General features: G+C 39.2%; 1 protein-coding gene across 2 annotated transcripts in view; it reads left to right on the top strand.

The window, feature by feature from the left end:
• Positions 1-25,652, top strand: part of UBXN7 (UBX domain protein 7) — a 255,626-nt gene that overhangs the window by 142,007 nt on the left and 87,967 nt on the right. For both annotated transcript variants that reach the window (XM_029617005.1, XM_029617006.1), the window contains one exon: positions 20,419-20,509. In XM_029617005.1, the coding sequence (XP_029472865.1) occupies positions 20,419-20,509 (91 nt within the window). The remainder of the gene's footprint in view (positions 1-20,418; positions 20,510-25,652) is intronic.

Below are 25,652 nucleotides of genomic sequence, written 5' to 3'. Positions count from 1 at the left end.
TGGTGTGTGTGTGAGAGACATGGGCACTAAGGAAGAGGACCATAAGTATAGAGCTTAGCTTCTACTGCTGCTTCTGGTGTATGCCACGGCCTGCAGGGAAGGGGAGTAGGAGAGCTGCTGGAGGGGGTAAGGTAAAGGTGGCTTTAAGTTTATTTTTCTTGACTGCCATTTTAATTGTGTGATGTCTGCTTTTTTGAAATATTTTATTGGTGTTTGGAGAATGTTTAATAGTTTTTATGAGTTTTTAATTGTTGGATGTTATTCTGTTCATAGCTGTTTAGAAACATTTATTCTGCTTATTAGTATAGTTTTACAATTATTTCTGTTTGGGGATCTATAGCTGCTTGTTAGTTCTGTTTTCCTAATAAGAGGTGTATTGGTGTTTAGGGTCTGATGTAATATTTGTAGTGTTGCCTTTTCATAGATAGGGTTGCTCCTGTTTGAGTGTATTCCATAATACAGGTGTAACTGTGTGCGGATTAGTTTATGTGCATTACTACAGATCCTGGGAGTATGTTAGGTCGGTTCTGTGTCTGTTACCGAGATGAGATATTTTGCTAGCATGTAAGCGTTTGTATCGGTCTTATTTGTTGTGTTTTCTCAGAGGACATACATTGGTGGTAAACTGCTGTCTTTTCATAAGTAGGGCTATTGAGAACTGAGTTAATTATATTAGTCCGGCCCTCTAAAACCATCCCAATTTCTCATGCGGCCCCATGGGAAAATTAATTGCCCACCCCTGATCTAGAGGAAACTGACTCTAAGCTCATGGATCTGGAGCTGGCATTGATCTTGGCTGAGGCTAAGATTGATAAATTAGATAGGAACCTTACCACAGCTATAGACATGATCAATGATCTTGAAAATAGATCGCAACGCTGCAACATTCGGATCCTTGGGGTCCCTGAGAAAGCCAAAGGCCCTGACGTGGTAAGGTTCTTCCCTAAATGGCTTCCCGACTTGCTGCAGATATCAACAAAGCATGGTGCACTTAAAATTGACCGGGCTCATCGCATGGTTGCGTCCACTCCAGGTGCAGGTGGTTGCCCTCGTGCAATTATCCTTACATTTCATAACTTTAGCGATAAGCGCCTTGTCCTTAATGCTGCACGAGAGGCCAAGAATATCGGGGGAATCGTGTCATGATTTTCCCTGACTTTTCAGAAGAACTGCGGAAAAAACGACTTGCCTTCGCAGGAGTCTAGCGGAAGCTTCAAAAAAGGAATATATAAGATGCCATGCTGTATCTGGCTAAATTATGAGTGACTATGAACAGCAAGCCGATTATGTTCGACGATGTCTCTTCTGCACAGAAATACTTACAAACAGCTTGGAAGGATCATTCATCACCTGACTAAGGTTTTGGGCGGCTTCTGAGTCTCTTCCTGATCCACCTTAAGGAATGGATGTGACTTTGGGCTTTTCTTTGTTTGGATTTGGGTGCGCTGCAGGCTTCGTGGCATTTCTCATGCTTTGGATTGTTTTTTCCTATTTCTCTTGGACTGGTGTTTTTGTCCTTGTGGGGGTTTTTTTTCTCTGTGTGAGAGTGACTGATCTACCCAGTGATCCAGACTGTTTTGGTTCCATTTGGAGAGAGTTCCCATTACGGGCTGGTGACTGTAATGTTTTGACTCTTGCCCATGCCCTGCTCTTTGTTAATGTTTTTAGTTTACTGGGCATTGATCTGGGCCGAATAATTGGCTATTGGTTTTGTTCTTTTCTTTGTTTTTTCAGTACTATGCAATATACAGTTGCTTATGTCTGTATTATTATTTCTTTGGGCCACTTTTTTCTTTTTTTTTTTTTCTTTGTTTTTGCTGTCACTTTGGCCACATGCTTGTTTTTCTCTCTTACACTGGCTTCAGCTCCTGGTAAACCTTTCATAACATGGCTATCTGTGTTTCTTTCCGTTTTTTCTTTCCTGAGTTTACAAGCGCTCATGTTATGGCACTGGTTCTCTTTTTTTGTCTTCATGATGGGCGTTTGGGAGGTTAGGGTGGTGGGGAAGGATTAAGTATGGGGGATTCCCGGTTGCCTGTGCTTATTGAGATATTCATTTCTTTGGAGTTCGAACTTTTCCTTTGGAGACATAGGCATATTTCCTTTTCTTTCCAGTGTTCCATTGTTTATTTGGGCTCCTCTTGTTGGTACCCATTTCTTGAGCTATGTAGTCTCTCATTTTCATTTCCCATGCCCATTGTTTTAGGGGTTTTTGGGGGGATTAGAGGCTGTTTGTTAAAGGGTTTGTTGAAAAAGAAGGGGGGATTGTTGACTGGGGTGGGCTCTCCTCCTGGGTCTCGACTATGTTCCCACTCAGGAGAGTATGGGCTCTTTGGCTTTGTTGGGGACTTTGGAGGGTAGTGAACTGGGAGCAGGGGATTTTATTGGGAGGGTAGCTAATTTCCTGGGAAACACTAAGGTATTTTACATAGATGTGCTGTTTAATTTTGTTCTTTTTAATAGGTGGGGTAGGCAGTGTGGTCTTTCTCTATTAATGCAGTGGGTCTCTGGACGGCAAAGGACTGAGAAGGTGCTCATGGTATTCTATTTTTTTTTTTGTAATCTTTCTTGGGGTTTTCTAAATATTTCTTTTTCTTTTGGATTGCATTGAGGGGTTCTGTATGGCGGAACAGATCTTGTATTTTGTGGCCAGTGCCCCTGACCGTGGTCATTGTTTCCTGGGATTATATTTCTTTCTGTCATTCATGGCTTTCACTTGTCTCTTTAAATGTTAGGAGGTATTTCCTCCCCAATCAAGAGGAGGCGGATCCTCCAATTTTGCTGGGTGGACCGAATCAGCTTGCTCAAAATGAATTTATTACCGAAACTCTTGTTTCTTTTTCAACATAGTTCTCTGCTCAATCCCTGTCACTGTATTCAATGACTTAAATAAGTGCATGTTACAATTCATTTGGCACGGTCGATGGCCCTGGATGAGCTTGAGTCGCTTGTGGTTGCCCAAGTGCCAAGGAGGTATGGCGTTACCTAACTTGCGTGTTTATTATTGGGCGGCCCGCCTTATCTTTGTGAAAGTATGGCTGACTTCAAAAGATGAGTCTTAGTTCTTGCTCGAGCGGAACCAAGCTGAAGCAGTTAATCTAATAGTAGAAGGGTGTGCAGGAATAGCCCCTTGCTGGCCCATACACTTATATACCAAGGGATACTTCAGGGTAAATTTAGTAAAGACACTCTTCATTCTATTATTATTTTATGGAATAAGATTTAGGTATTAACCTAGACTCCAGGGCGTGGAAAGCTATTTAGACCTCTGCCCACCACATTTCCATATGGGCTAGAAGGGTGGAGCTTATGATTAAGTTACTCAATAGAACTTATCATACTCCCGTATTATATTCTAAATGTTTCCCTGGTGCCAGTGATCAGTGTTGGTGAGGATTTGGGCAATAAGGTACCTATAGCCTCATGTAGTGGTTTTTCCCTGAGGTAAATGGCTTCTGGTCCCGAGTTATACAAGAAATAGCTGATATCCTTCACCTCCTTGTTCACATTATACCGATTTGGAGTTATTCGGTAGATGGCACTGATTGCTGGTTCCAGTGAAATGCAGAGCGCTGGTCAGGCAGCTGTTGCTGGCTGCTCAATTCACTAGTGTGACTTTTTGGAAAGTCATCCCTAGTATAGATTATTGGCGTTCGCAAATATTTATTTATTTATTTAAAATAATTTATATACCGGAGGTTCCTGTATAATATACATATCACCCCGGTTCACAAAGAACAGTAACTATCGCTACAAATAGCGGTTTACATAGAACAGAATAAAAGAAGTTTTACATTGAACAAAAACTAAGTAACAAGTTTTTACATTGAAGTCAGCATGTGTAAATTTCTGATTAACAAAGGAAGAAAAAAAAATAGATCTGAATAACTCGTTGTGGGCTTGAAAAGACTTTTCTTCGTGTTCTTGGCTCTAGGGGAAAGCTTGTTTGAAAAGCCAAGTCTTAAGTTTCCCTTTAAATGTAGAGTGGCATGGTTCCAAACGAAGGTCTGGAGGGAGCGAGTTCCAAAGTGAAGGGCCCGCTGTGGATAATGCATGTTTCCTCAGAACGGATTTCGCAGGTTGTGTGATTAGTCTGTTCTGATAGGCGCTTCTGGTTGGTTTCACAGATGTGTGTAATTGAATTTGGAATGTTAGGTTGAGAGGTGCGATGTTGTGTAAGGCCTTATGTATCATCATTAAAGACTTGAACTGGATCCTGTATTTAATTGGAAGCCAGTGGAGATGGTGGAGAATTGGGGTGATATGATCTCTCTTTTTGGCATTTGATAGAATTCTTGCAGAGGCGTTTAGGACCATCTGAAGTGGTTTGATGGTGCATGCTGGAAGGCCTAGGAGGAGAGAGTTACAGTAATCCAGCTTTGGGAGTATGATGGCTTGTAAAACCATGCGGAAGTCTCTGTATAGGAGGAGAGGTTTGAGTTTCTTTAATGTTTGAAGTTTAAAGAAACATTCTTTTGTTGTGTTGTTGACGAATTTGTTGAGACTGAGTCTGTTGTCTATGATGACTCCCAGGTCTCTAACTTGTTGCGTGGTGGAGAGCCCTGCGGTGACCGAATGTTGATTAGTGTTAGAATGTGAGGAAGGGGTATAATTTTCAGGAGTTATAATGAGGATTTCAGTTTTGTTTTTGTTTAGAACCAAGTTGAGGCTGGTGAGTAGATTGTTGATAGCTGACAGACATTTATTCCAGAATGATATGGCTTTGTGTATGGAATCTTCTATAGGGATGAGGATTTGAATATCATCCGCGTATAGGTAATGTCTTAGCTTAAGGTTAGTGAGAAGTTGACAAAGTGGGAGTAGATAAATATTGAAAAGATGGGTTATTGCTGTCCTGGGACAGTCTTACGGGTGATCATGCTAAATATACCACTATTTGGGGGGCTGTACCTTGGTTTTTTGAATGATACTTAAGATGATTTGGGGTGCCACTTGGGGGTTTCCTATTTCTTTCTACTTTTATGGTTCTTTAGGTATGTGTTCCCTATATAATCTTTTGTCATGTAACTCACTGCAATATTATTTGCTTCTGTGTACATTTTATGTTTGTCTGGAAATTATAAATAAAGTTATATAAATGAAAGATTACAGGTTACAAGTGACAATTTTAAGTTTTAGTTTTTAGATATCTGGGGTGGATGTCATCTGCTTCCAGTGATTTGTTACTCTCTAGTTTGTTAATCTGATGTATTACATCCTTCATAGTTATAGATATTTGTTTTAGTAGCTCAGAATCTCCATTAAAGAATGTTTCAGGTGTATGTTCCTAACTTCCTCTTATGTAAAGACCTAGGCAAAGAATTCATTCAGTTTTTCTTCTATTTTCTTGTCCTCCCTGAGCTCCCCTTTTGCCCCTCTGTCCTGTAACAGCCCAGTTAACGCTGTCACAGGCTTTTTGCTTCAAATGTACTTTAAGTTTTTATTATTAGGTTTTGCCTCACTGGCAAATATTTTTTTTCAGTCTCTTTTGGTCTGTCTAATTATTTTACATCTAACTTACCAGTGCTTATGCTCTTGCTTGTTTTCTTCTTTTAGGTCTGCTTTCCATATTTTGAATGATGCCCTTTTAGCTTTACCTACCACTTTTACCTCATCATTAAACTACACTGGTAGTCATTTGGTCTTCCTTCAACCTTTTTTAAAGCATGGAATACATGGTATTTTTAAAATATGTCCATTCCTCATGCAAACTTTTAACCCTTTCAGCCGCCCCTTTTAATTTTTTTCCTAAGAATTTCTTTATTCTATCATAGTCTTCCCTTTTAAAGTTATATGTTACTGTAGTAGTTTTACTTAATGTCCTCCATCCCCGCTACAGTAACCCCTTCTACCAGGTGTGGCATTCCACTGAGGACTAGATCAAAAGTAACTCTCAGTCATCAGTTCTAGAACTGGCTGTTCAATAAAGTAATCATTTATGGCATCTAGAAACTTAACCTTTCTAGCTTATCGACCTAGTCAATACCACGGTAGTTACCATCTCCCATTATTATTGTTGTCAGATTTATTTGCTCTTTTAATTTGAACATAAGAAATTGCATACTGAGTGAGACCGAGGGTCCATCAAGCCCAGCATTCTGTGTACAACAGTGGCCAATCCAGGCTACAAGTACTTGGCAAGTTCTCAAACACTAAGTAGATCTCATGCTACTGATGCCAGTGGCTATTCGCTAAGTCAACTTGATTAATAGTAGTTAATGGATTTCTCCTCCAAGAACTTATCCAAATCTCTTTTAAATCCAGTTACAATATTTGTCATAACCACATCCTCTGGCAATAAATTCCAAAACTTAATTGTGCATTGAGTGAAAAAGAATTTTCTCCGATTAGTTTTAAATTGCTACTTGCTAACTTCATGGAGTACCCCCTAGTCCAGTGATGGCTAACCTATGATACGCCGAGACGTTTTTGCTGACACGCGCAGCGTTTCGTGGACTATTGGGAATTTTTTTTTTTTTTTTTTATCGGCTGCGCCGACCCTTTAAAATTTGTTTTTTAGTATCCACCCCCCCAATGCCCCCGGGCGCAGGGAGGCTTATGCGGCGCAGCGATAGGCAGGGCCATGGTGAGGCTCACGTCACCACGGCCCGAAGAAAAAGATCACGTTTAAATGCGCTGATGCTCCTCCTCCTTCCTGCCTGTATGGCCCCGGAAGTAAATGTTGCCGGAGCTGCGTGGGCAGGAAGGAGGAGAAGCATCAGCGCGTGCAGAAGAGGAGCAGCACTTGCGCTTACGGGCCGCCGCGAATTCCAAGTCCCAGCAGCTCGAGAAGATCAGGGTCGCTGCAGAGCCCATCCTGCGGTGACCCACGAAGAGGAGGCTCAGAGTTGAGAGAGAGGCTGAGGGTCTGTAGAGGGTGTGTGTGTGTGTGCATGTATGAGATGAGTTCAGAGATTGTGTTTGAGAGTGAGGACCTGAATGTTTGCAGAGACAACATGTGCTTGAGCAAGACAGCATGTGGGAGTGAGAGAGAGCCTGTGTGTGAGTCAGACAGCATGTGTATGAATGATTGTATGAGAGAGAGCATGTGACAGTGAGAGCCTGTATGTGTGTGAGAGAGAGAAATGCGTGTGAGAATGAGAACCTGACTGTGTGTTTGAGGGAAGAAGATGGAGAGAACAGAAACAGAAAAAAAGACAATATAAAAGGAATTGGCAAAAAAAATAAGAAAAGGAAGGTGGAAAAAAAAAAAGCCCGTGACCAACCAATTAGAAAACTAAGATCAGACAGTAAAGGTAAAAAAAAATAAATTACTTTTTAGTGATTGGCACATGTAATCTTTGGGAATGTGCAAGAATAGCACTTTCTCTACGGATCTCACAATGTACGAGATCAGCATGGAGAAAGTGGAAGCCCACGGGGCCTGCACAGAGGAGGCAGCAGAATGGGCTTCAGTGTCAGTAGCAGCAATCTGCACCTCCCCAATAGCCATGTGGCAGCAGTGACAGTAGAAATACAGAATAAGCAGCCAAATGTCCAATCTGGATTTCTTTATTGTGTAGAGACAAGAATGTGCAAATAAGCCTGACTCTGGCCGAGTTTCGCCCTCTTTCAATAGGGCTGCATCAGGGGCTAAAACATACAATAAATAACATATAATAGTAAATAAATTAATTAAAAGAATATAAAAACATAATGCAAACGAACATATAAAATGGACATATATAATGGTAACATGAATGTATGTGGTGTGACACAAAATATGAAAACATAAAATGCAATAAATGTATAAAATGATATTGCCTTTACCTCCAATAAATCGGTGTATCCTTTCTGTATAGCTATATTGCTGATATGAATAAAAATTACAAATGTAATATGAGAAATAAAAAATTATGGAAATCATAATAAATAATATTATTTGTGACTAAAAAACATAAAACATAATGCTCACCACGCATGTGTGAATGGAAATAATTAAGAATATGTGAAAAAGGAGAAAAAATTGACATTTAAGACAGACCATGTAAATATTAAAAGTGGAACAAAAAAAAATTATTATTATTATGGCTCAAACCCATGTGAAGATGAAATATATCAACTGTGAAGTGTGATATTAATGTGAATTACTCCTATAAAATGTCCAATGGTATTGCTTACTATTGCATACACCAACCAATTCTATATCCACGTCATCATCTTATGCACTTTAATATCAACGATACCTATGAAAAATGATCCGAACATCATCATGAAGACAATAAAATATAAAAATGAAGTTATGCCGGAAGACACCATAAAAAAGAGAGAAAACAATTATATGTTATTTAAACTATTATATGTTATTTATTGTATGTTTTAGCCCCTGATGCAGCCCTATTGAAAGAGGGTGAAACTCGGCCAGAGTCAGGCTTATTTGCACATTCTTGTCTCTACACAATAAAGAAATCCAGATTGGACATTTGGCTGCTTATTCTGTATTTCTGCTCTCACGGCTTTGTTAAGCAGCCTTCCTTGCTGTTTTGTTTGCAACAGTGACAGTGGCAGCAGAGGAATGAGAGAGGTTCCAAGGTTGCTGGCAAAAGAGAGGGGGGTCTGCCTTTAGTGTGTGCATGTGAATGAATGGGACTCTGCCTGGGGGTCTGTGTGTGTGAGAATGAATGTGTGCATGCCTGGGGGATGGGGAGGGAGTGGTGTGAAAATGAATGGGAGCCTGCCTGGGGTTCAGTGTGTGTGTGTGTGAGCATGAGTGTGTATGAGAAAATCCAGCGGAGTAAGAATTTGTGGGTGGGGGGGGGAGAGAGTTTTTTAATTGAAGATTTAGCCAATGAAATTCAGCAACAAAAAAGTTACTAAGCAGGTAAAGAATTATTTGTTTTTGCTTTATTAATAAATACAGTACATATATTAAAATTATAACTTTTTGTTATTAATTAGAGCTACAAATATCACAAAATTATGGATTTTTCTAGAAGTGACACACCACCCGAGTTATGCTCATTTTTTAAATGAATTTTGACACACTGAGCTCAAAAGGTTGGCCATCACTGCCCTAGTCCTTCTATTATCCAAAAGAGTAAATAACAATTCACATTTACCTGTTCTAGACCTTTCATGATTTTAAAGACCTCTATCATATCCCCCCTCAGCTGTCTCTTCTCCAAGCTGAACAGCCCTAACCTCTTTAGCTTTTACTCATAGGGGAGCTGTTCCATCACCTTTATCATTTTGGTCACCTTTCTCTGTACCTTCTCCAGTGCAACTATATCTTTTTTGAGATGTGGCAACCTGAATTGTACATAGTACTCAAGGTGCGGTCTCACCATGGAATGATACAGAGGCATTATGACATTTTCCGTTTTATTCACCATTCCCTTCCTAATAATTCCTAACATTCTGTTTGCTTTTTTGACTGCCGCAGCACAATGAGCCGACAATTTCAATGTATTATCCACTATGACGCCAAATCTTTTTTCTGGGTGGTAGCTTCTAATATGGAACCTAACCGTGTAACTACAGCATGGGTTAATTTTCCCTATATGTATCACCTTGAATTTGCCCACATTAAATTTCATCTGCCATTTGGATGCCCAATCTTCCAGTCTTGCAAGGTCCTCCTGCAGGTTATCACAATCCGCTTGTGATTTAACTACTCTGAATAATTTTGTATCATCTGCAAATTTGATTACCTCACTTGCTGTATTCCTTTCTAGATCATTTATAAATATATTGAAAAGCACTGGTCCAAGTACAGATCCCTGAGGCACTCCACTGTTCACCCTTTTCCATTGAAAAAATTGCCTATTTAATCTTACTCTCTGTCTTTTAACCAGTTTGTAATCCACGAAAGGACATCGCCTCTTATCCCATGACTTTTTAATTTTCTTAAAAACCTCTCATGAGGGGCTTTGTCAAACGCCTTCTGAAAATCCAAATTCACTACATCTACTGGTTCACCTTTATCCACATGTTTATTCACCCCTTCAAAAAAACAAAGCAGATTTGTCAGGCAAGACTTCCCTTGGGTAAAGCCATGCTGACTTTGTTCCATTAAACCATGTCTTTCTATATGCTCTGTGATTTTGATCTTTAGAATAGTTTCCACTATTTTTCCCAGAACTGAAGTCAGGCTCACTGGTCTGTAGTTACCCGGATTGCCCCTGGAGCTCTTTTTAAATATTGGGTTTACATTGGCCACCCTCCAGTCTTCAGGTCTGTTTCTTCATTTTGGTCAGTGGCCAATAGTTTACAATCACTGTAATACTCTTACTTATCATACATGGAATTTCTATCCATAAGGATTCCACACTGCACTTTATTTCCTGCAGGATTTTTATTATCTTTTACATGTAGTGATGTCACACCTCCACCATTCTGCCCTGTCATGTCGATATAATTTATACCCTGCTATCACAAGGTTTCACTGGTTATCCTCCTTCAACCATGTGTCTGAAATGCCTATAATGTCTATATCCTTGTATAGTGTCATACCTTCTAACTTGCCAATCTTACTGTTCAGACTTCTGACATTCACATATAGACATTTTAAAGTAGATTTCTGGAGGGGAAGGAGAAGTCAAGTTACTATTGCTTGGATACCACTTACTTGACTGGGAACAGCTGAAAATTGTTTTACCCGGGGGCAGGGAGGACCTTGCCCCGACGGAGAAATCGCTGCCCGGAAGTGACGTCACTGAGAAGTACTGAGATATAAAGATCTGGATTCCGTTCCCTCATTGAGGGGAAGGAGAAGTCAAGTTACAATTGCTTGGATACCACTTACTTGACTGGGAACAGCTGAAAATTGTTTTACCCGGGGCCAGGGAGGACCTTGCCCCGACGGAGAAATCGCTGCCCGGAAGTGACGTCACTGAGAGGTACTGAGATATAAAGATCTGGATTCCGTTCCCTCATTGAGGGGAAGGAGAAGTCAGGTTACTATTGCTTGGATACCACTTACTTGACTGGGAACAGCTGAAAATTGTTTTACCCGGGGGCAGGGAGGACCTTGCCCCGACGGAGAAATCGCTGCCCGGAAGTGACATCACTTCAAGTTTTTCAATAACAGCTGACTTCTCACGGCGCGACGTCAGCGCGCGCGTCGCCCAAGCCGTGCGCAGCTTTGATGGAGAATATTGGCAATATTATTTGGCGGCTGTTCCAAGTAAGTTTAAGTTTAAACTTAAATTGACTCTCCTATACCCTCCAGTTTACAGTGTGCATGGTAAGATTAAGTGGAAAGTACTAAATAGCTCTCTAATTAATAGTGACTCATTTCTTCGGCATTAACATGCCACACACAAAAAGGAAGGGGAAACTGAGAGAAGCCGCAATGGCATCTACTCCAGTAGACCCCTCCCAAGGAAAAATTTAGAGCTTTTTTAGTCCCACACGAGAAAAAACTCCCGAAGAAGGCGCTATAATTCCAGAAATTGAGCTGAGTACGGAATTATCTGCCTCATTAGTATCACTCAGTCCGGGAGCACCAGTAACTCCTTCTCCTCCTCTACAAACACCTATACAAGAAAATGATCCTGTAGAAGGCAAATAACAACCGGTTTAAACATGGTGGATGAGAAAGAACAAATGGAGTTGAAGGATAAGGAGGAGACAGGATTGGCAATAATCCCTCCAATGAAGAAACTTGAAAAACCACCAAAAATTACTCTGGACTCTGTTTGGACCGCAATAGTAACCTTAGAGAAAGCTATATCCAAATTGACTACTGTTACATTAGAAATGAATAATAGAGTATTAAAAACAGAAGAAGGTTTAGATAAACAAAAGTTACAACTAGTAGAAATGGAAAATAAAATCTCACAAGTACAGAAAGTACAATTAAAACTGATACAGGGGGAACTGTCACATGGAAGGAATTTAGAAAGATTAGAGAACGAGAATAGATACTTAAATTTAAGGTTAATTAATTTTCCTTTGTTAAAATATTCAAACTTACAGGATCATTTTAAAAGGTATTTAAAGGAAGTATTAAAGATTCCTGTTGAAGCTCTTCCTGTTGTAGCTAAAATCTATTACATAGTATCTACTCCAGTAAATGAGGAACAGGATCCTCCTCTGAATGTTTCTGAAATATTAGAATCTTCTACTGATATTAATATTGTTGAAAAGAAAGGAACTGTTATGGTTAAATTCGTTTTCCCAACAGACAGGGATACAGTTCTGAGACTATTTCTACGTAATAGATTAGTTAAATTTTGCGATCATCAAATTTGGATATATCCTGACATCGCTAAAATAACTCAACGTAAAAGAAAAGAGTTCTTAACTTTGAGAAAATTAGCAGAACAAGTAGGTGCACATATTTTAGTAAGATATCCAGCTAAATGTATAATGCGGTTCGAAAACCAGAGATACATATATTATGAACCAGGAGATTTGAAAAGTTTTTTAGAATCTAAAAGTTTAATTGGAGGGAATATAGACCAAACCCAAACTGGTTAGAATAGAATGTAGGAGTGTGGTAACTTTCACATTATGTTTAAATTATTTCTTATATATGCTCATTAATTCATTTGCTCACTGTAAAATTTCATGGTATCAATAGATTCTCATTGTTTAGATGTAGGGAGTATTATTATTAAAATGTTTATCATACTGATGTTTTTGATAACAGTGGGAATCATATTTGTTTTGACAGTTTTTGTCATAAATATTTCAAAAATTAATAAAGAATAAATTAAAAAAAAAAAAAGTAGATTTCTTATTTGTTCTTTCATTTCTATTTGTATTCATAACCTGTAGTTATGATACAGGCAGTTTATTTTAAAAGGGACACATTACTGGCTCTCGCCTGTATCAGGGCCTGGTGTGGAAGGATTTCTATGGAGTTTTCAGTGCTACTGCCTTTCTCCCAGCAGGCTGGTCCTCAAGTTGGATCAAGGAAAATAATCTCCTTCATTATCCAGCCCAAGTGTTTACATGCTGGGTCTGTCTCCCTGTGCACTCCCCCCCCCCCCCCCCCCCCCCAAACTCCCGGTGTTCAGACATGCTTTCCTTCCTCCCCATCCATGTTGCTATGCTCTCCCTCCATTTCCTGTTTCTCAAATCTCCCCTTCCCCATCCTCACTGATCAGCCTCTCCTCACTGTTGCTGCTTTCTTCATCAAGAAGATTTATGAACTGAAACTAAATCAATACAAACTTTAGCTTAGGTACTTTATGTACCACTAACAGGCTAGCACAAACTTTCAATTTTCACCTCAACACTTTAACACCTCTAACATAATGCAGGAAGAATCATGTTTCTTCGGGTCTTTGGAGAAAGTTTTAGTCAGACTACTATACTGTACAGGAGCTATGTTCATCTCTGGTAGCACCAGACCAGTCACTGCACAGACTGCTTACCAAAACCTCACAATTTTTCCAAAGCAGGGAACTAATTTCTTGCCACTCTGATGCTTGCGATCCCGTGCCCTATGAGAGCCTCACATTACCCCATTACCCCATCTCCACTCTTCATGCAATTGGGCAAAGGCCGTGAGAATTGTGCGAGGCAAAGCTTCTGCCTGATTGGTTTAATGTTCATAATACAATACCCAGAGGATATTTTAAACAATACCACATAATGTGCAAACTTTATTGAATCATATCACAATCCTCACTCTATCTAGACAATAAAAACTCTCTATTTCACACATTCATACACATTCACACTATACTAAAAACATTTAAAACATATGTCTGGTAAACAATGTGCCACGCTACATGTGATTTCCGTTGGTGAGGACGTCAGTTCCGCTAAAAGCTTTAGTGTCGATGGCACATTGATGAAGATGTTGTTTTGATAAAGATTATCGAGGTCAGTAAATTATGGTTTTAACCTGGATATAAAGAATATGAACAGGTACTACCAGCATTTTGTACTATAAAAATCTGTGAAGAACAGTGTATCTTGGATTGATGAATTGTCTATTTTGCATGAGTCCCTGAAGAAGCCCCGATTGAGGGGAGAAACAAAGATCTTTTGTTGGACAGCTGAGTGTGAGCACACTGTAGCGAGCAAGAGTTGGTGTCCACAGTGTTAAGGAAATAACCAACGAATTGGAAAAAAACATCTGAAAAATAATGGATAGTGGATTATGACCCAATTGAGGCGAGCAGTGGTGGTTATCCACTGTATTAAGGAAATAGTAACGAGAGATTTGTAAAATTGAATAAACAATTTATTGTTATATTTATGTGATTTCATGTTCACAGTGTATTGATATAAAATTGATGGTGAAGTGTATTAGGGTCACTATGTTTACCAGACATATGTTTTAAATCAGGGGTCCCCAAACCTGTCCTGGAGGGCCACCATCCAGTCGGGTTTTTGGGATATCCTCAATGAATATGCATGAGATAAAATTTGCATGCATGCATGCAAATTTGCATGCATGCATGCAAATTTTCTCTCATGCATATTCATTGAGGATATCCCAAAAACCCGACTGGCTGGTGGCCCTCCAGGACAGGTTTGGGGACCACTGTTTTAAATGTTTTTAGTATGGTGTGAATGTGTATGAATGTGTGAAATAGAGAGTTTTTATTGTCTAGATAGAGAGGATTGTGATATGATTCAATAAAGTTTGCACATTATTTGGTACTGTTAAAATATCCTCTGGGTATTGTATTATTTAGGTGTGAGGGGGTATTGTGATAAATTACCCTGTGTACTATGTACCTTTGATGGTTTAATGTTCAGGCAGATGCCTGGATGCTTTGTACATGCAGGATTGGGAAGCCTGCTGGCTATGCCTCTTTGGAGGTGCCCATGAATTTTGAAATTGTGCTTGCTCTCACTGCCACCACCTCACTGCTGCTTAAGAGGATCACTAGCCATCGTCATCTCCCATCCGGGCGTTGGTTGGCTGGATATAATGCAGTATCCGGAAAGAAGGTACTGATGGGTCAGTTTTGCCCCCATACCATAATTTGCCTACCCATGGTTTAGTCATTCATATCTGGGTGCTGTTTATCTACATCTGTCTGGGCTACTTAAATCTTAAACACAATCTCTCTACTAAGATATTCTAACTTCCAAGCAACTATCAGCTTCTCCCCATGGTCTAGTTTAAAAAGTGCTGTAGTTCCTTTTTTAAATGTTAGCATCAGCAGCCTGGCTCCACTATGGTTAAAGTGAAGCCCATTTCATCAAAATAGTCTACTCCTTCTCCAGCATGTTCCCCAGTTCCTAACAAATCTAAAACCCTTTTCTCAGCACCATTATATCATCCACACATTGAGATTTTGGAACTCAGTCTGCTTCTGTGGTCCTACACATAGAATGAGAACATTTCTGAGAATGCAGCTCTGGAGAGTCTAGATTTCAGTTTCCCACATAAAAGCCTAAATGTAGCCTCCAGAACCTCCCTCCCACACCTTATGTCATTGGTACCCATATGTACTGCAACAGTCAGCTCCTCCCCAGCATTCTCAAAAATCTTATCTTAGGTGGTGCATGAGAACCACTAACCTTCACACCAGGCAGGCAAGTTACCAAGGAATCCTCATGCCCCCCAGCCACCCAGCTATCTACTTTCCTAATGATCGAATAACCCACTACAACAGCCTTCCTAACCCTTCCTTCCTGGGCATACGGCCCTGGAAATACATTCTCGGTGTGAGAGAGTAAAGCATTACCTAGAGGGCAGATCCTAGCTTCAGGATCACTTCCTGCCACATTAAGGTGATGGTTTCCTTCCAGATGACCTTGCTCTTCCAAAGCAGCACAAGGGCTGCTTGCCTGGAGTTGGGACCACTCTGTTTCCCTGAAGGTCTCATCTTAAATACCTTTCTGTCTGCCTCAGCTACTCCAAGTTTGTCATTCTGATCTCTAGAAATCAGACTTCTCATCTGAGAGCCAGGAACTCTTTGCACTAAGTACACACATATAGTGTCTTTCACCTACAGGTAGATAATCATACATGTGGCACTCATGACAAAATCTGGATAGCTGCCAATTCACTGCTGGACTTCGGTTTCTATCTTAATTTTATTGATTTGCTAAAGTTTAAAAGCTGATTAAGGGGTAGGTATATCAGTTGATGTAAGATTTGTTAAATTATTTGGTGACTTTTAAATCTAAGGTTTTTAAACTAATAACTAGGTGGCTTATGTTATTGTGTGAATGACCAGTAGTACCACTAAAATGAAGGTTAATTATGTTGTTTTAAATGACTAATTGACTTATTTTGAAGATTATTCTCCTAACTGGGAAGTTGAGGGTAGGAGGAAATCAAATTAGTGACTAGTTGCCCAGGAACTAGCGCACTCACCTTTTCAGATCAAGTAAGTGACCTTTGCAAACTCACAATTCTAATACTTTCACTTTTTATTAATTCAGAAAATTAATCAAAAGTCTATTTTCCTTAAACACACAAAATTCTTTTTACTTGCAAACAAATACTAACCTATACCAGTTCACAAAATAAATCCAAAATCTATTATCTCTAAACACAATTTTTAACACTTCAAACTATACATAGCCAGTAATAGTTTAACTCTTTAAGAAAAATTATTTTTTTTTTCAAGATTTATGCATTCTTTCCAGCAAATCCAACCTAATACAGGCAAATGAAGGTTCTGCAGTCAGCACTCCCTCTGAACTCAAACACATTTTCAGATCTGCAACGTGGTCGTCAGTTCATGCCCCACTACTGTCTGGACAATCTCTCATGAATGTAGTGTGACAGCATTGGGCAAGTGGTTTTTTGCAGCCTGTTCATCCAGAAGTCCATTCTCCACAGTATGGTCTAGGTTGCACATTCAATAAGTTCTCCACTATGCAACCCTCAGCTTGGAGACTCCCCATGTTTCTTGACTAATTCAGCCCTGCTTGTTGACAGAGAAGGCAAGTTTGCATACCATAAATAGGGTTCTCTGTAGACAGCAGGATGAATTAGCTGTGCCTAATACCCGCCTACCTACCTGGAGAATAAACTACCTAATTAAAGCTAAGCTCTACAATCGACCGAGAGGCTCATGAAGCATTATGAGTGCAGGACCTCCCTTGCATGCTCAATAATAAAACTTTACTAAGCTAGAGAGATGGGTCTGTTTGGTGCTGTCAGATGATATCACACGTGTGTTATGGCTAATTTATACTGCTGTCTAAAGAGAACCCCATTTATGGTAAGCAAACTTGCTTCTTTTATTTAAATTTCTTGCTCTGCACTTAACTGGCTATTTCCTTTGAATATAGCCTGCTAAGACTAAAGTTTTTCAGGCTCACATATCCAGATAACTTTGAAACCTAACCAGCAATATTCAAACATAGTCAATTACCTATCAAAGCCAGGATTTCGTTCAAAGTACTTATGATGATACATAAAGATATTCATAAAACTGCCCCTCTCAATCTATGCCATCAATTCCGTGCTCATTCCTCTGAAAGACCTATCAGAAGAGCTTATTTGGGCTCTCTACATGTTACCCCTACCAAATCATTACTAAGCAAAAGAGCATTATCTACTTCTGGGCCGATGCTTTGGAACACTCTTCCACCTGACCTCCGTCAAGAACAGTGTCTCCTGACCTTCAAGAAGGACTTAAAAACTTGGCTGTTTAATCAAACTTTCCCTGAAAACCTTGGTTCTCCTAGATGCAGATCCTAAAACATGAATACAAGACTTTAACTATTCATTTTATTATTATTATTTTTTTTTTTTATCTTTATTTATTTTATTTATGATTGACTCACAATTTATTTATTGTGGCTATAGGCTTGCTGTTGTTCCTTAATTCCAATTGTTTCTAAATGTTCAATGGTTTATATGCACCGTTATTGTATCGCCTCCTAGCGAAAGTTAAGTTCTTTGTAAACCGGTGTGATCTATATCCTTTATAGGAATATCGGTATATAAAAATTCAAAATAAATAAATAAATAAATAAATAAATAAATTGGGCTTCAAAGTTATCTGGCTACATATCGCCAATTAACTTTATTCAAGGATATTCAGCAGGACATGTATCCCACTGGATATCCTTGGTAACTTATCCAACTAACTTTAGTTGGATACATTTATTTATTGATTTGGTTTTTATTCTGCTTTTCGGCACTTCAAAGCAGATCACATGCAGGAACTGTAGGTATTTCCCTCTCCACAGAGGGCTTACAATCTAAGTTTGTACCTGAGGGTAAAGTGATTTGGCCAAGGTCACAAGGAGCAGCTGTGGAATTTGAACACTGGTTTCTCTGGTTCATAATCTGCTGCTCTAACCACTAAGCTACTTCTATACTCCACTCCCTGGCCCATGTGTTAAGTGAAATACATAATGCAGCTCAGCTCACTATGATGCATCAGCCCCAGTTCATCAAGATGACTAGTGAGCTGTGAACATCCACCCTTCAAAACGACCCAAACGAGGGCACTTCCCTGAAACCCAGCACATTGATGTTCATCCCAAGCGCCTCAGCATTTCCATTGTGTTATGATCACTACCACCAGCATTGATATTATAGGGCCCGATTTTAAAAAGCATTTACACAGTTAAAATTGGGTTTTACATATGTAAATGCACTTTGCACCTGTAAGTGGGCTTTTGAAAATTGCTACAGTGTATGCCATTGAATTGTCCATAGGATATTCACATGTAACCGCATTTTACGTGCATAAATGTCTTTGTAAGATTGCTACAATAATATTTTACATTTACATGTGCAACTTCTTTTAAAATTACCTCCATAGATTCTACCGTCTAACTTCTATAGTTCCAACCCCTGTTTACTTGAGGCCAATGTCATCATTGTTAACCTAGGAGGATATACTATCTCCAGAAATTGAGTCTGACCAATTTACTAGAATAATATACAAAAAGAACTTAGAAAGGTATAGGATCCTTATGGCAGGCTTAAGAACCATTTTGCTAGCTCCTTCTCTTTCCTCCTCTTCTGTTTGGGTGGAGCCTACCCTAGAGTACAGTTTTAATATTACAGTATAGTTCAGTCAGCTTGACTGAGGAAATGGTGAGGGGACTTCAAGATAACCCTTAGCTTGGTAATCCCTACTTGTGGGACTGACTTTATTGCTTGTTTATGAAGAGAGAAAGTTGCTTACCTGTGCCTGATGTTCTCCATAGACAGAATAATAAGTCAGGCACAATATCCTTCTATCTCTATTAAAGAGTTCAAAAATGTTTTTTTATTTTAGCTATATTATACAGCTGGGGCCTCATGACACATGTGCAAATGCAATGCTGCTACACATGACCACAAAAGCCTTCTAAGATTTTCTAGACAAAGGTAGGCATGTTCCAAATATCGGTGATACTGGTGACATTACCCACATATGTAACAGATTTAACTTGCTATCCATGGAGAACAGTTACAGGCAGGCAACTTGCTCACTTGAAGGAACATTACTTTTCCCCACATCTCTTCCAATACCTGTTTACTGTGGATTGACTCCTTTGTTTTTATTTCACAGATTTATATACCTCCTGTGCCAGAGCTCTAGGCAGCTCACAATATGACATACATAATAAAATAAGTTATCTGTTCTAGGCCTTTTTGAACTGTCCATATTGAAACATTCCATGTGTATTTTTTACCTGTAAGCTTTGCACCAATTTTCAAAGGAACATATTTTCCCTTTGAAAATTGCCATGGAGACAAAGTATGCAAGTCACTTGCATTTGCTTTTTATGCAGTTAGAATTTTTCTGGCAGAGTACACCTGTGGATTTGAAAATACTGTCTACGTTTGTGGTTTTTTTTCTCTCCCACCCTAAACATGGGCCTTGGCATGCCTCCTCTCAGTGTGACTAAAAGTATGCATGTTGTGGAACTATGTGCTGTCTTTAAGCCAATTGAGGGAAGGCAGTTTTCAAATAACCAGTTATTTTAAATAAAATATTTACTTGCAATAATCACTTTGAAAATTGCTTTCAAGGAGGATAATTTTCTAACAGCAGGCTACATTCATACATGAAACCAGTTTTCAAAGCAAACTTATGCAACAGTATAGGAAAAAAGTCACCTACACAAAGTTACCCCTACTCTGAAGCGCAAAACATCTGTGTGTGTGTGATTTTACACATGCCTTTTAAAATCAAAAGTGTGCATTTAAATCCAAATTCTGCCCAAACATTGCCCCCCAGGATGTCTATTTTTTGTGCAAGTAAAAGTATGCATAAATTGAATTATGTGCGTACTTTTATGTGCACAAATCCCGGGTAATGCTATAGAAAACCACTTATGTGCATAAATCTGTGCACATGCAGATGGCTTTGAAAATTCACTCAGAATGGTATAAAGAGGATTTTGTACAGTGGAATTTAACTACTATGAGTACTATACAAGAATTAGTTTTGGAAACTAAATTTAATTTTGTCAAATTAGAAATTTGTTATTAAAGCATTTGCTATAAAGTTGAGCCACCGTTAAGATCTCTAAAATACATCAGCACATTGATAGTTCAGTTTAGTGTGCTGGTTTGAATATGGTCTTCTTTCGCAGGTATATCATGACAGTGAGGAGGGGCAAAGGTATATTCAATTTTACAAGCTTGGTGACTTCCCTTACATCTCCATTCTGGACCCAAGAACAGGTAGGAAATTGTTTAGTGCCTGTGCTTGCAACAGGTCATCATAGGTAATAATGGATAAAATCTAGCCTCTGTCCAGAGCTCTTGTTTGAAGTTGGTTATATAATATTTAGTAATGTTTGTTACTGGTGAAAAGATCGACAGATTGAACCTTATCTGTCGTCATCATCTACTATGATCATGCTATATCTCAAAGTATTCCATTCAGCTTCAGGATAGGTATAGGCCACAACTTCAGAGCAAGTACAAGCTTTCTATCTCCTGTTGTGCTTTGCCTCTCTACTTTGTTGTAAGGGTCACCTCTGTCAATGGGAAGGTAGTTCAGTTTCTGTGCCCAGTCAGTCTGATCTTTTATGTTAGGGTCACCAACTAGGATGCTGTTTGCTACTATTTTCAGTGATTTTCATTCTGCATAAAAGGTTTCTTTTGAAAATATATATGTTCTTAAAGTCCTGGGTGTGATTTATCTTTAAAAATGCTTTTGGGCCATCCCGATGTCTCAGTGGCAGCGCTGTGCATGCAGAAGGATCCCAGTTTGATCTCTGAGTCAAGCCTTACATATCATAGGTTGCTTGGGATGCTGTGGAGGCTGCATTCACAGCCCTGGCGTGGGGAAGAGTCATGGTTGTCATTAAGGATGACACCTCGTGGTTGGATTTGTAGCCCATGATGCAGAATTACAGAATAAACCCTGGTACATGACTCTTGGCCTCAGGATTCTTGCTGCAATGACTAGACTAGGAATGGTGGAAAATAGTAGGTCTATTAAAATGGGGAAAAATACCCAAGTTGTTAAAAATGAAAGCTCATGGCAACAGAATCCAAGCACATGTTTTGATTGAATGGGAAGAAAAAAGAACGGAGTAAGCTACTGGGCCAGAACAATAAAGGCTTTGATCATCAAATCCCAGCCTGATATTTTAAGGGTCAATAAGAAAAGATAAGATGTGTCAGACCAGAAGTTTGTCAGTCATCTCTTTTCCAAGCTGATGAGCCCTAACCGGTTTAACATTTCTTCATAAGGGAGACGTTCTATCCCCTTTACTTTTTTTGTAGCCCCTCTTCAGCATTTCTAGTTCCACTTTATCATTCTTGAGATGGGGCAACTTGAACTGCACATAGTACTTGAGATACAGTTGTACCATATATCTATACAGAGGCATTATAGAAACATAGAAATGATGGCAGAAAAGGACCAACAGTCCATCCAGTCTGCCCAACAAGCTCATGGTAGTTTCTGCTGTACCATACAAGTCAGCCCCATACTTATCAAAGCCAGGACCCTTGTTGGTTGCTGTTTGAGTCCAAAATTCCTATTACCTCTTTCCGTGAAGCAGAGCAATATTGAAGTTGCATCAAGAGTTACAGGCTTAGTGGTTATGGGTAGTAACCGCCGCACCAGCAAGTTACCCCTGTGCTTATTTGCTTTCCCAGACCGCAAAATTCAATGTCCTTGTTGGTTGCTGTGTAAACCTAATTCCCCTTTTTCCCCTGCCATTAAAGCAGAGAGCAATGATTAAGTTCCTTCAGCAATATGAAGGCTTATTGGTTAAGGATAGTAACCACTGCACCAGCAAGTTACCTGCATTCACTCATTTCTTCATGTTCATCCTTTAACCTTTAGGGTTCCACAGTGTTTATCCCATGCCCCTTTGAAATCTTTCACTGTTTTTGTCTTCACCACCTCCTCCGGAAGGGCATTCCAGGCTTCCACCACCCTCTCCGTGAAGAAATATTTCCTGACATTGGTTCTGAATCATCCTCCCTGGAGTTTCATATCGTGACTCCTAGTTCTACTGATTTTGTTTTATTCTTCATTCCTTTCCAAATAATTTCTAACATTGCATTTGCTTTTTTGACTGAACCAGCATACTGAGGATTTCAACATATTGTCCACAATGACAATATCCTTTTTCTGAAAAGCCAGCCCTGGTGGCACAGGATGGGTACTCCTTGGACAGTGGCATCTATAACCAAATCTATATTGGCCATAGAGTTGCCTCATCTCTAGAGAGAGGACATTATTAACCTCTTGCAATGTAAAAGTTTATCAAGGAAACGAGGACAACAGAGACAGTGTATTTTTCATGATCAAAAGCCTTTATTTCTTATGCGCATAAGGAAGCCAGCTCCAAAGTTTGAGAGACTGACTTAATCAGATAGCCAATTGACTGTATTTAAATACAATTTTGCCCAGGAGATTAGTACAACCCTCCTCTGATTTAAGATCACAAGATGAAAAACATTTGCTGACATTAACATTCCTATGTGTAAGTGTCCTGAGAAAACTAACTAACCTTGAAGACATGCAATTTTTATAACTCTTCATTGTGTTGCCTAAAACTACAAAGAGATACATTTGGTTTTTCTGTTATCTAAGTGTGAGACAGTTTAAGAGACAGTTTCAAGACTTAGCTGTGCCTCCTGGAACCCTTCTGGTAAATTTCCACTAAACAGATGCCCCTAATAAATTTTATCACAGTCCCTCCTTTTGGTCCAGGGGGCAGTGCTTGTCTTTAAATGTCTACTATATTTTCACTCATAGTGCATAACTTATTAAATTCTTCAAATGAGGATACATTCTGCAAGTGTGGCTGAAACCAATATTTTAGGAATACCTTTTACATAACATAAAAATGCATTGTACAGATATACACAGAATAAGGAGGAATACTATTATTGTGATAAGTATCATTAGAAACTCTGGCCCCAAAGTCCTTGCATTCTTCCCAAACCAATAACTCTAGAAAAACAATCATTAACTCTCCTAGGAATTCTGAAAAAAGGAAAAGCAGTATATCCTTTTCTGATAATAAATTAAATACTCATAGCCTTTCTAAATCTAATTGTTATATGAAAATAGCTTCAGATGAGTACATTTTGCACAAACATATCTCACAATTCTATAGTGCAGAGCAGGAATGCCAATAGATAATATCCAAAATAAAGGCAAATAGTAAAAACGCATTCTTACTGCAGAAGCAACTCTAGAATTTCTAATAGATGAAAACTTTTTCACTTTATTCTTCAACTACTAGTTTATTTGCAGGCATAACACTTTTGTAACTGATATATAAGCAGTCCTCTAAAATACCCTGCATCCTAATAGACACCATTTCCCCTGTATGCAGGAGCTGTAACTAATACAGAGATTAAACGAACCATCTAACAGAAAAAAAAACCCCAAACTCTTGATTGTTACAGCTTTTTCGGCAAAAGTGAATTTTGTAACAGTGTGCAGAGTGTAACTTTCTCTTAATCTGCTTCGGCGAACCATTCTACCATAGCAGAAATTGTGAGGGAACCTTTTTTATTCAAAACTAAAAATTCTTTTAACTGCCGTAATTTTTCTAAATTAAAGGTGCCTTCAGCTGGAAATACTCCCTTAGTGGCATGATGCCATTCAAACATATATCGGACTGTTTCTGGCCCATAATTTTTCCACATATAATGGGCAGGGGTTTTTAATGGTGGTTCTGGTATTTCCTTGCTGGGTAAATCTCCCAATTTTTTTTCTCAAGAAGCAATCCTTTGTCGGATTACAGACACTCTCCTTTCGTATCACAAACGCTCCACGTATTCAAGATTCCCTTTGCTATTCCCCTCATATCCCGTTAACCTTTTTATGGTTTACTTTTATTGTCTTTTTGTCCCTCTTTTTCTCTTTTTTTTCTTTTTCTGTTTTTTATATACCATAAGCAAGGGTGCACTTCCCATACTTATCCTAGCCTTTTCCTAGGCTATATTCCCAGGGACTTCGTTTCCCTTAGTTCCAGTCGACTTTTCCCAGCTTATTTACTTTAGGCTGTATACCCAGGGATTTCACCTCCCTTTAATCCACCGGGCCTGGTATTTTTTTCCAGGAGTCTAACTCCCTTAATTCCTTTCCTGGAGCACTGCTCCTTGTATTAATCCGCTGGCTATGTTAGACCATTACCTTGAATTCTTACTGCTTTGTAATTCATAGGAACACACTAGTCTCCACATAATAGTGCAAAAACATTAAGTAAGCACATTTCCCTTAAAGGTCTCAATGTTAGTGCAATACAAATGGTACAGCACAAAAAAAAAAACAAAGAGAAAAAGATTAAAAATACCTTCAGGGATCTTGTGTCCTGTATTCCATTCAAATCGAGAGTAGGCTGTGCTGTCCTGGCCAGGCCAGCATCCCCTCTTCGATTCCCGGCCAATGCACCATCTGCAATGAAAAAATTTACCAAGGACACAAGGACAACGGAGACAGTGTATTTCTAATGGTCAAAAGTCTTTATTTCTTATGCGCATAAGGAAGTCAGCTCCTAAGTTTGAGAGACTGACTTAATCAGATATCCAATTGACTGTACTTAAATACAGTTTTCCCCAGGAGATTAGTACATCCCTCCTCTGATTTAGGATCACAAAGTGAAAAACATTTGCTGACATTAACATTCCTATGTGTAAGTGTCCTGTGAAAACTAACTAACCTTGAAGACATGCAATTTTTATAACTCTTCATTGTGTTGCCTAAAACTACAAAGAGATACATTTGTTTTTTCTGTTATCTAAGCGTGAGACAGTTTCAGAGACAGTTTCAAGACCTAGCCATGCCTCCTGGAACCCTTCTGGTAAATTTCCACTAAACAGTTGCCCCTAATAAATTTTATTATCACACTCTCCAGTGTAAGATTTTAGGCAACATAATCTCTGTACAGTTCTTGTCCTCCCTAATTAACCACACCCTAGAAATTCTTCTTTTTAATCCAGATAAAAGTATAATTGTAGCAAAAACCTGTGTGCACTTTAGCTGCTATTAGGAGAAAAGATTTCGATCAGGCCATGCTCCTCACAACTAAGCAGGGAGGTCTTCCTCAGATTTAAAATTTAGACTCCTACCGAATCAGTAGTATTCTCAGTTGGAGATTTAAACACCTTTAAGAACATAAGGTGTGTCATGTTGCATCAGACTGATGATCAGTTGAGCTCAGCATCATGTCTGTGATGATGGACAGTCCCAGTCATTTGGATGTATCCAGCAGATCCTGATAGGAAAGTTCCTTTCATGTTGTTCACCCCCAGAAGTAAGAGGTGGAGACACCCAGGTATGTCTGACTAATAACTGTTAATGGACCTGTCTTCCACAAATGTGTCTAAACTTGTTTTAAATTCA

This window comes from Rhinatrema bivittatum, chromosome 9 (genome assembly GCF_901001135.1).
Source record: "Rhinatrema bivittatum chromosome 9, aRhiBiv1.1, whole genome shotgun sequence".
NCBI classification, from domain to species: Eukaryota; Metazoa; Chordata; class Amphibia; order Gymnophiona; family Rhinatrematidae; genus Rhinatrema; species Rhinatrema bivittatum.
Note: the sequence above shows the minus strand (reverse complement) of the source record. Positions and strands in the feature narration are given on the sequence as shown.